The sequence below is a fragment of the Telopea speciosissima genome, chromosome 11, assembly GCF_018873765.1.
Source record: "Telopea speciosissima isolate NSW1024214 ecotype Mountain lineage chromosome 11, Tspe_v1, whole genome shotgun sequence".
NCBI lineage: Eukaryota > Viridiplantae > Streptophyta > Magnoliopsida > Proteales > Proteaceae > Telopea > Telopea speciosissima.
Genome location: NC_057926.1, coordinates 45,831,967 through 45,844,365, shown reverse-complemented (window position 1 = coordinate 45,844,365; position 12,399 = coordinate 45,831,967). Strand labels below are relative to the sequence as shown.

General features: G+C 39.2%; 1 protein-coding gene across 2 annotated transcripts in view; it reads right to left on the bottom strand.

Annotated features, from left to right (window-relative positions):
- Positions 1–2,483: 2,483 nt before the first annotated feature.
- Positions 2,484–12,399, bottom strand: part of LOC122645707 (probable U3 small nucleolar RNA-associated protein 11) — a 37,007-nt gene continuing 27,091 nt past the window's right edge. For both annotated transcript variants that reach the window (XM_043839045.1, XM_043839044.1), the window contains 3 exons: positions 8,358–8,441; positions 3,027–3,126; positions 2,484–2,938 (listed from right to left, as the gene is read on the bottom strand). In XM_043839045.1, the coding sequence (XP_043694980.1) occupies positions 2,846–2,938; positions 3,027–3,126; positions 8,358–8,441 (277 nt within the window). In that variant the 3' untranslated portion in view covers positions 2,484–2,845. The remainder of the gene's footprint in view (positions 2,939–3,026; positions 3,127–8,357; positions 8,442–12,399) is intronic.

The window sequence follows — 12,399 nt, the reverse complement described above, 5'->3', positions numbered from 1 at the left end:
CCCCAATGGCTCAGTGGCCACGAGGATCTGACTACTTCGGTCATTTCACATTTTACGGGATTCGGCAGGGGTGAGGCGGTCTTTTCATGCCTCACCAAGTCCGGCACTACACAAGCAGCCAGGGTAAGGTGCTGGACAAAATCTTTTTGGCATTTTATGGGGGTGAAGCAGTCATTTCACCCCTTCTTTTGTTTGGGCGCCTACATCATGCTCCTCCAGAAAAAGATCTCTCTAACTCTAGCTCATCTCCAATCGCGGGAGGACTTTGACACGCATCCCCATGTATTGGCAGGTGTTGGGATGCTTATCTAAGTACTTCCAGCCATTGGATGGGTGATTGGAGAGGATAAGGATCCGCACCCCCCTCCCCAAAAAAAAAACCATTTTTTTCTTTTTTGTCCTATCGAAGAAAAAGAAAATAGATATAAAAAAGGGGGGGATAAAAACAAACAATTCTTAGTCTTAGTCACGTGACTCCTATGCTAAGACACAGATAAAGGATTTCATCCTCTCAAGTGTGGTGCACTGCCTGATACACCATACTTAAGAATCCAACCGTCCAAACATGGGTAGTGGCGTCATTTTATCCTTTCAAGTTTTGGGTGGATGGTTGGATTCTTAAGTGTGGTGCATTGACTTGAGAGGATAAATTTCCCTATAAACAACTAATTAAACGATGATACATCAAAAATCAAAGGGTGGTAAAAAACAATAAATGAAATGATGATACATCAAAAAATCAGAATTGGGGGAGAAATAATAGAAAGATCCCACTTAACAGCAAGATATCTATTTCTTATTATGTCTAGGCTCCCAGAACGAATTGGAAGAGGCCTATGTTTGATCTCAAAAGAAATAAACTCATCGATTTGTTCTATAGTACGCGACATGGAAGTCCATCTTCTGTTATCCCTTTTTCACCAAATATGGTGAATTACAACGCTAAAAACAAGGTTACCAATGATGTCTGAGATTGACTTACCGCTCAATTTTTATAAAAATCCACTTCCATTAGTTCCATTATTTAAAAAAAAAAAAAAACACATTGCTCCATCAACAGTTTCCAAAGGCCCTTTAATCCTTCATGTGATATAGACCGTTCAGGTTTGGCATTTCAGATTGTATAGGCACAATTTTGTTGTCCAGGCAGTCATTAAGAACACTGAAATAAATCACGATTTAGCTCCCTAACAATCTAAGAAATTTTGAGAGAGTAGATAAAAGTGAAGATGTTATAAAACACCATAAGTCCATAACCATGCCACACTAAATAATTTTTATTTACATTATCATTTGTATATATTTATGGGGAATGCATTCTCTATCCGAGAGCATGTCAATGGAAACACGCAAAAACACCTACAAGAGCGGGATTTTTGCCTTTCATGGGGTGCGGAGTAGTCATATTTCCCCATTTTGTGTCTAAGCACAAGGCCTACACTCTCGGACAAGTTTTTTTTATTATATTTATGATATGGGAGAGGGTTCTTCACAACACCAATGTGGGTTAAAACCTATATGATTAGGGTAGGAAAGAGGACATAATATAAAAAGGAAAAACAGTTTTCTGTCCAGGAATGTAACCTACCCTAGCACTCCCATGTGTCTCTCTCTCTCTTTAAAAGAAAGGCAAAGGTATCTTTTCATATGGGGAGGAGAGAGATAGAATCGACATAGTTGTTTTTCCAACAACAAAAAAAACAAACTCAAATGAAAAGGGTGATAGCACACTGACACTGGGGGTGGGGGGGTCTTTTTACATTTTTACGTTGTGATATTTATCTGGGAGAGGGTTCTTTGACCACGCAGCAAAGGGGAGCATAACAATGAGGTGAAATGGAATGATTTTATATATGAGAAGGTAGAAAGGTAATTTTATGAGGATAAGAAATAGGAAGAGAACTACCATACCCTTCCACAGTGACTGAGAGAACCTTCCATATTTGCATTTTGCAATACGGAAGATTAAATAGGGCTGATATTTTGTGAAAAGAAATGAAAACAAATGAAATACAAGGTTTAAATGCAAATACATTGGAAGCCACATGATTAAATTTGACTGTGAACTTTGACACTGTCTAAACCAAACCATTTCCTAGATATCCATTACATATCACCATAGTTGTCAAGGCGCCTTAGGCACGTTGATTTTGGACCCTCTCCCACGCCTTGGGTCGCCTAGACACCATAACAACTGTGCATATCACTGTTCCCACCACAAATTGGTGCACAGTCCCAAAACTCAATGGTGAACTCTGCAGTCCAAGAAAACATTAAAGAGGGCTTAGGAAATGAAGTGTCTCAAACCCCCAAAAATAGTCAATTTTCCAGGACAGTAGACATGCAAGAAAAGATCCTTTCTGAAATGATCCTTCTTTTTCTTTCTATTTTAAGGTTCAAAACATCAATTAACAATTAAATCCCTCACCCAACTCTACCCCAGATAAATGCTGAAGGAAAAACCTGCTTCTGCATTTAAGTTATGACAAAAACAGAGCATTATCATCTATTAACAATCATACATATCAAAAAGAAATAATCAGAGCTGGAAAAGTGATCACCAACAGTTTATTCCTAAGGTCCAGAATATGTATTTTTTTGCAGAAATACCAACTGCTTCATAGTTTCTCCATTATCATCCAGCTTTCTCAGGAGAAATGATTCAGCTTCCAGAGAAGGGAAATTTGGCCTTTTCAGGAAACTGGTTTTGACCTCATCCCAGGACATCCACCTAACCCCCTGAACAGTTATTTCTAAATACCCTCCAAAGCAAGTTCAACTACTGGATCAACGGAGATGAAAAGTTGCCAGAGAGATGCAGGAACCGAAAAAACTCTTTACTTCATTATCGCTTCCGTTCCTTTCGCCATTTATATACAGGTTTGGAAGTTGGGCAAACAATCTCATCTTCACGAAGCTTGCGTTTCCGACCCTTTTTCTGCTTCAGTATATTGATGATTTATATACAAACCAATTATGCCTAAAAAACAGAGGGAGAAAGAGGAAAAAATCAAATATGTTCAAACCTGCAGTTCCTTTTTCAATTCCATGTCCATATACAGTTTCTCTAGGTCATTTAGTCTCTTCTTCCTTGCCTCCAGTTCTCTGTATGAAACAGCTGTTTTCCTGGATGTGGAAAGCTACAAGTTATCAGATTAACAGTAACCACAGAACAGGAAAATTAGTGTCCAGACAAAAAAGAGGAGGTGTACCTGAAATCTAATGAGTTCTATAAGCATAATAGATCGTTAAGCTAAATCTAAAAACAATACAGTTAGGTGACTACCAAATCACTGACCTAAATCAGTGACTATCAATTCAGACAGTATAACATTACAAGAATTCCTCTTGCAAGAGCAATAAGGCAAAGTTGCTACTGATATAAATCCTAACCATTAAGGCTCCATCTGGTTGGATGCAAAACGTTGACAAGTGATGCAAAATATTTTATGAAGGTTGAAACAGGTTGTTTTTCAACCTTACGATGTACAGGGACTGATTCAAGTTGTAAGAACTCAAACAATATGGCACCAAACAACTTGAGAATTTCAGAATAACTCTCTCACTCCAAGACCTCTAAGAACCAGCAAACAAAACCCCAAAAGAACTTTCTGAAATTAAGAAAAATTTCCCAAAATTGAACCAGGTGGCAACTTTCAACCCAGATCTGAACTTCAAGTTTGATCTCAAAGGGTCTCCTACCATTCAGCCTCAAAATATACGGCTGGAGTTGCTTTCAGGTATGGGATCAACCCTCCGAATCCCAAGCTGACTCCATAGGAATCAATTATGTCTCCCAAGATTCTTTTCACTCCCAAAACTGCTGCAAAATCAGAGCATCTTAGAAGAACTTAATTGGAGAGTCTTGAATTGTTATCTGCTCCCACAGAGAACACCATAAATAATGAAGAATCTGTTCACCTCAAACAATCTAATAGGTTTGACACATCAAACATCATAACCAGAGAACCATTCTTGGCCAAAGAAACCATTCCAATTCATTAACCATTGAAAAATTGGATTACAACATCCATATCTATAGACTCAATGATGCAGCAGCTGAAGCCTTCACATGGCCAGGTTGATGTGATCTAATATGGAGGCCCAAGCCTACGCGTAGGAGGCTGACTAGGGGCTGGTTACATTAGCAGGGTAGTCTGGGTATTTAGGAAAGTTGGGATGTATTTATGCCGTTCTGAAATTATTATCGATTGAGTCTTCTAAGTTGGTCGGAAGGTTTATTATAGGGAGTATTTGTGTCTTGTTTACCAAGTTGTTGAATCCAAGTTGTCTTAGCTTAGGAATGTTTCCTTTTGGGAGTCTGATTTGGAGATTTCAATATATCAATATATATACGCGTGCATGGTAACTAGTGTGAGATCTGTGGGAGGTCAAGGCAAGGAATTCCCAATTACGATTGGGTTACATCAGGGATCAGCCTTAAGCCCTTATTTGTTTGTGCTTATCATGGATGATTTAACCAAGAGCATCCAAGACAAGGTCCCATGGTGTATGCTCTTCGCCGACGATATCGTTTTGGTGGATGAGACAAAAACAAGGATTAACACTAAGCTAGAGCTATGGAGATCTACCCTGGAAATAAGAGGCTTTAAGATTAATAGATCAAAAACAGAGTATGTGATGTGTAACTTTAGTCACACTATGACAGATAATGATGTGGTGAAAATTGAGGAGAGAGAGATACCACAAAGTGAATATTTTAGATATTTGGGGTCAACCATAAACAAAGAAGGTGACATAGAGGATGATGTTTCACAAGGAATTAAAGTGGGATGGATGAAGTGGAGAGGTGCGACCACAGCATAGTTGTCAAGGCGTCGCCTAGGCGGCGCTTAGGCGTCCTGGCGGTATTTTATGGGCTAGGCAGTGCTACGCTTTCCATGAGTCATGGATGGCGGTCGCTCTGACCATATAGGCGTCGCCAAGGCGGTCAAAGCGACGCCTCGGTGCGCCATATGGGCTGAGCGACCGCCATCCATGACTCTGATTATTTTATTTTTATTTTTTCATGCTCTGTTTTTTTATTCTTTTTGCTTGCTTTTTATTGGTTTGTGTATAAAGAGTCTAATGTACGCTGCTACATTGGATTATTTAGTTTTAAAATGTTAAATACTTAAAAGTTAAAAATCTATCTAAAAGTATAAACGAAAAAGTGAAAACCTAAATTTACTCTAAAGCCTTCGTCTCCTTTAACTCTTCGTCTCCTGCAACTCTTTGAGTCTTCATCTCCTCCAGTTCCGGCAAGCGGCAACATCAACTCGAGTCTTCATCTCCTCCAGTTCCGGCAAGCGCAACAAAGACTCGACTCATCTTCTCTTCTAGTTCCAGTAAGTCTCTAGTCTCTACTCCCCTAATCTTCTTCTTCTTCTACTTCTCTAATCTCTGTAACTCTGTTTTCCCCTTTTTTTTTTTTTTAATTTTAACGACCGCTGGCTGCTACTGCTTCCCCCAACACAGCATCTCTACTCTTCTGGTTCCACTTCCGCCAACTAAAACGTGACTCTTCCGGCAAGGTAAGCCCCTAGTTCCCTACTCTTCTTCTCTGTTTGAGTGTTTGCTCTGCTTTTTTTTTTTAACGCACTGCTTCTTTCTCTCTCTTTTTTTTTTACTTTTTATGTTAACGCATGTTACAGCCCCGCTTCTCTGTTTTTTATTTTATTTTGATGCTCTAGTCTGCTTGCTACCGCTTCTCTCTCTCTTTTTTTTTTTTTTTTTAATGTTAACCCCATTGTTACTGACTGCTTCTCTTATTTTTTTTATTTTAACGCCGTAGTCTCAGCTACCTTCTGCTTCTCTCTCTTTGATGCTTCAATTAATCAATTCTGCTGCTTAGTTCTTACCTTCTTCTTCTTCTCTGTACTTTGTAGTTTGTAGTGGCTTAAATTTAATTTTTAATGATATAAGATATGATATGTATTGACTATTGAGTGTTTGGGGGGGGGGGAAACTAACACTAGAGTGACTAGACCGCCTTTACCGCTTAGGCGGCCGGTTTACCGCCTAAGCGCTTAGACAGGCCTCAACTGCCTTGGACCGCCATGCCGTCGTGACAACTACGGACCACAGTGTTATGTGACCGACGTATCCCTTTAACGCTTAAAGGAAAGTTCTATAGGACTGTTGTCCGACCAGCTATGATGTATGCGGCGGAATGTTGGGCAATTAAGAAATATCGTATAGATAAGCTATGTGTGGCAAAGATGAGGATGTTAAGATGGATGTGCGGCAAAACTAGGAAGGATAAAGTGAGGAATGAACGTATTAAAGATGATTTGGGAGTTGCCCCGATCAATTACAAGCTCCGAGAAAGTCGTCTAAGGTGGTATGGCAATGTTCAGAGGAGGCATGGGGACGCCTCAGTAAAGAGGAGTGATCTGATCCTGATTGAAGGAGCTAAAAGAGCTAGGGGCAGGCCTAAACTGACCATAGAAGTAGTGAGACAGGACATGCATAGTCAAGGCCTTGTCCCAAGTATGAACTCGGATAGAGCTCCAATTGGAGGGCAACGATCCATGTAGCCGACCCCATTTAGCTGAGATTATCCTGACGTGATGGGCTGTGTGATGTAAATAAGTCACTTAGGGGGCTTATTTTATTGAAAATAAGCTTTGGATTGGGTTATATATGTGTTGGGCTTTTGATCCCATGGGTTTATTTTGTAATTGGCCAATTTAATGGGCCTAATATATATATATATAAATCTGTATATCACCTCCCAAACAATCAGTTGAGTTTGAAAAGAATATTTTGAGATTTTTAAGTCGTTTATGTGCATTGGTGCAACTCCAAGGAACGTTTTGTAACTTGAACGTCCCAACTCCCAAGCAATAAAAACAGATTAAAGTTGTCCACAGTTTACTTACGTTAATGGGCAAAGGATCTAATTACGAGCTGCAATATGTAGAATGTAAACAGCCTCTCTGCGAAAGCAGGGGAAAGGCTACGTACATTATGACCCTCCCCAGACCCCACAGTGGAGGGAGCCTCGTGCACTGGGTATACCCTTTTTAATATGTTGAATGTCTTGTATGAGTTATTTCTTGGGTCTGTTTGGAATTTCTCAGGTTGAACTAACATGTTAGTGGCGGCCAAAGAAACCAAATAACCCAAATTAAGGATTTCGGGCTAAATTCTGGGTGAGGAAAACAGGCATAATAGGCCATTGAATAGAAAACCCAGGTCGATATGGCAGCAAGGTCAGATTTGGGAGAATATTAATTACTTGCTAGAGAATTAGATGGCCTCCAAACCTAGGTCGAGTTGCCCCCTTTATGGGTCCAACTGCCTCACCAAATACCTCAGAAATCTCCTGAGATGCAAGTGGTGTGACAATTCTAATTTGAATGAGAACTCAAAAGAGCGCAGCAGTGTAGCAGGGATCAAAACAGTGGGATAAGCAGAAATAGAACCAGAATTGAGGGAAAGTAACACCAGAGTATGATTGCTATTCAAACAGGTGGTGACCCTGGAACTTCAACCACAAACACACAAGACACCAATCGATATGCCAGCAAACCATTAAGCTCTTCATTAACTAACTCAAGAATCCATGCATCACAAAGCTCACGTGACCCCTTATTTATAGACTGAACACACCCTTCTTAACCTTCTATTACTAGCATACCCGAATTTAGAAACTTTCAATAGTTTCTAGGACCAGATTCGAAGCCCTCTAACAAAAACCAAAACAAACCAAAATAGCAACTATAGACAAGATCTAACCCAAAACTTCTGGAAAAAAAAGGGAAAATAGAAACAAATAGAAATTAGAATCTAGAATCTAATTTTGTACACCTAAACATTACCCCAGATATTGGCCCATTAAAAACATCCTTCTACAACAATTAACCCAAAATCAAATTCATATGACCCATTGAGGCTTTGAAAATAGAATTACGCTGCCAGCATCACATGTATAAGTGAATTTTAACTTCATGGCATGCCTCCTCTCACTTTACTCCAGAGAGGAAATACTGAAGGACTCAAGTCCCTATGCTATCTAGGGGGTTTGGAAAGAAAGTAAAAACAAGATGTTTAAGAATGGATCAAGGTAAGGCCTATGGGTTCTGCGGGGCACCCAATATTATTTTATCATATGAGCATGCACAAGCAATTATTTATGAGAACGCTGCTACATTTCTTCTGTATTTTTGTGAACATGTGTACAAACTCATGACCTTAAAGATATACCAATTGTACAGATCTTTTACTTTATTAATGACAACTTACCTTTTCTCAGCCAAAACAGTTGACAAGCATACAGGCACAAAAGGGATAAACAAAGGAATGGGTACAGTCTAAAGCTTTCTTCCATGCGAATGACAAGTTGTTCTAACCTCTTAATATGATCTGGGACATCCTCAGAAGCAAGTAACTTAACCCTTGGCAGAGCTTGTAATCGTATTTCTTTAGCTTCTTCCCTGTAAGGAAAGGAAAAGAATTTGAAGAATGTCATAATAAGTTAAAATTCAATGGCAGAAAGAGAGATGATTAGCAATTACACAACCTGTTAAAGCAAAATTTAAATAATCTCCATCTAACATTCCTCTGTAATTGTTATACAGAATGGATGTAATGGAATACATATCAAAGCTATATATTTATTATAGAACTACCAAACCTACTTATTAAAAGAATCCTACTTGAACTAGGATGCAAGCCAAAATTTTTGAAAGGGTGCTTCCATAAAAGTTAACAAGAAGGTTTCTCATTATTTCCACCCTCTCCCCAAGAAAATTATCATTTGCAGATTTATGGCAGAAGCTCATCCAACCCCCCTCTGCTTCTTCACCTTCCCAATTTTTCCTAGTGCATTATTACGAATTGTGGATTTTCCTCAACTAACAACTTGATATCCTTTCTTAATTCTCAAGTAAATGTTTAGAGTCTTCAGGGTGGGACATGATCTATTTTCACTCCCATCACAGCTCAGGCAATGGATTTTTGGTTGGGCGCACAGGGAAGATCGCGCCAGTTATGTGAAAAATAGACGGGGTACCGGATAAGGTAGACAAGGTATGATTGCAATTTCTAGGGCAAGGCAAAGCGAAGCAAAAAGAAGGTTCCAGAAGCAGTACCAGAGAACAGGAAGCCGTCACTGCTAACTTGGCAGTCACTTATCAGTCATGACTCATGACAACTTGTGGTTACTGTTCATTCTCAGCTTCTGCTTTTGAGATAAGAGTCCAGATCACAACAGGAATCTTATCTTGATAGCAGACCAAGTTGTGGGCTTTTTCTAGAAAGTTTGTTTTCTAACTTCTTTTATTGTAAAGCCTATCTTGGATTGGGATTATTTTATTCTAGTCTGAGTTGGTTCCGGTTTTTATTATTGGCTGTTAATGTATTAGATTAGATTTGAGCTTTCATATTGGTTGGATGCTGGAGCTTTTATTTCCTATTGGTTGGATGATGTAAGCATTTATCTTAAGATACCCTTATCTCTCCTAAGCCAATAGCAGGCTTCTGGTGTAGCCATAAATATATGTAACGCTTACAGGACAACCAATCGGTTTGAAGAAATAAACTTTCAGATTTATGAATTTTGTGTTGAGGATTCAGCAATGTTTACCTGGTGGATTCCATGTGAAGACTAAGGTGGATTCCTTAGTGAAAGAGTGAATTATCTTTGTAAGCTTTGATGGATTACTAGCCTGAGGTTTAATATCTTTCTATCTTTTTCTCTATATCTCTCTGTCAGAAACTGAGGTCAGGTGTGTTCCTATGCTGTTACTGGTGATATTTATGCTTACTATTCTGATTCTGTAACTGATATCTCCATATTTCAGTGCTGTTTGCTTCCAATTCAAAATGTTAATTCCTGTTATTGATCTCTGAACTTCTGAACTCTGATCTAAATGCTTCCTTATCCTGCAGCCATACTAATTCTACCAAATTTTCTCAATTATGTGCTGTCTCAGTTCAGGTTCTGCTACTACATGTTAAGACCTGTTTCGATCTGCTATCCTGCATTCAAATAGCTCTAAAGATTTCTAAGAATCAAATTACAGCAGTTCTGTTCTTGTTTCAAGTTTTCCTACTTGCAGAAGGATTGTCCTTGATTTCACAATCTAGCATCAGATTCTGACACAATTCTTCACACCTGGTCTGTGAATAGGACAAAAACCTTTGACTGATATTGAAGCCTAATCTGAACTGTGTAACCGTAACTGCTGAGATTTCTCCATTTCTGGTTGATATTCTCTGTTTTGTGATCCTGTTTTGAGCTATTCCAACTGGATTTCCCTAGTTCAAATGTAGTCTTTATAATGAAGGCTCCAAGGGAGAGGGCGGGCCTTGGTGCAACGGTAAGGTTGGTCCATTGTGACCAAGTGGCCACGGGTTCAAGTCTGGAAATAGCCTCTCTGTGAAAGCAGGGGTAAGGCTGCGTACATTATGACCCTCCCCAGAACCCACAGTGGCGGGAGCCTCGTGCACTGGGTACGCCCTTTTTTAATGAAGGCTCCAAGGGATGGCAAAGAAATTGCTGTGAGTGATGGACTATGTTGGAATTGTTATTTCAGACAACTATGAAGCTTAAAATTTTCTAGTTGAACTTTCTTAGCTTTTTTTACAAAAAAAAAATCTAGTGCAATACAGGATTTCTTGCCAAAAACAACCTATAGGCCAACTTATAGAAGCACAACTCAGGTGAACAAGGTTCCATGAAAACAACAAATTTGAACAGCAAAACACTGAACCAGATAACTCAAAGCCCAGCTCATTTCAGACAACTACGAAGTCTATGAAGTATTAAAAATTAAAACAGAAAATGTAACAAAAACTTCTTGTCAAGGACAACCCAAAGACTGACATAGAGAAATGCAACCTTAGTGAACTGGGTTCCACAAGAAAAACAAATTTGAACCACAAACCCCAAAACCAAACAGACCACAGAATCAGGTAACTAGGACCGCAAGCTCATATTGACAACTATCTGGTTAAGAAAAAATTACAATTAAAAAAGAAAAATAAAAAATGAATTTTTTTTTAAAGGAAAGAAAAGAAAACAATACACTAACAGACCCAAATGTTTGAACAACAACAACTCAGGCTTATCCCAACTAAATGGGGTCGGCTACATGGATTCTTGCCCTCCAATCAGCTCTATTCAAGTTCATACTAAGCTACGCATGTCTTTCCTCACCACTTCTCCTAGGGTCATTTAGGTCTGCCCATGGCTATTTTAGTTCCTTCAATCTAAATCAAATCACTCCTTCGTATTAGAGCATCCAAAGTCCTCAGTTGAATATGGTCATGCCACCTCAAACGACTTTCTTGTAGCTTATCATATATCGGAGCTACTCCCAAATCAGTTCTAATATGATCATTCCTCACTTTATCCTTCCTAGTTTTGCAACACATCCATCTCAACATCCTCATCTCCGCCACAATGAGTTTATATACATGATGCTTCTTAACTGTCCAACACCGCACCATACATCATAGCCAGTCGTATGATTAAAAAGGCTGTACCGTGTACCTAGTGCAAGAGGCTCCCGCCACTGCGAGGTCTGGGGAGGGTCATAATGTATGCAGTCTTACCCCTGCTTTCGCAAAGAGGCTGTTTCCAGACTCGAACCCGTGACCTTAGTCACAATGGAGCAACCTTACCGTTGTACCAAGGAATACGTCGATCACACAACACTCCAGACGCACATTTCCACTTCATCCATCCTATTTTAATTATCTATGAAACCTCATCCTCTATATCATCTTCTTTATTTCTGATTGAGCCCAGAAACCTAAAACAATCACTTTGCAGAATCTCCATCCCATCAATTTTCACCACCTCATTATCCATCCTAGTGTAACTAAATTTACACACCATATACTCCGCTTTTGTTCTACTTATCTTAAAACCTTTTGATTCCAATATTGATCTCTATAACTCCAACTTGACGTTAATCTCAACTTTTGTCTCATCCACCAAAACAATATCATCAACAAAAAGCATACACCAAGGAACCTCATCTTAAATATCTATGGTTAAATCATCTATGATAAGCCCCTTTCTTGAGGCCCAAGCCCCAAAGAGCAAACAAATCCTCCTAAGTTCAGAATATCCATTATTCCCAAAATGTCTGCTTAGTGGAGAAGTAGGGAGTCGTAATAAAGTCAGGGGATGCCTGAGAATTTCCACATGAATAGTAAAAATTATTCTGTTTGGAGACATGGTAAAAAAAATCTCGAAATCCACACTTTCCCTGCTTCCCCTATGCTTTTCCCAGCTCAAAATGTAACAAAATAAAACCAAAATTGATTGGATTTGAGGTATAGTGTGGAAAGCCATTGGGCCGACACCTTTTTGGGAGATAATGTGACATTATTTTCCCTCACCAATTTACACCCAATCAAGACAGCAACCGAACATAGCAG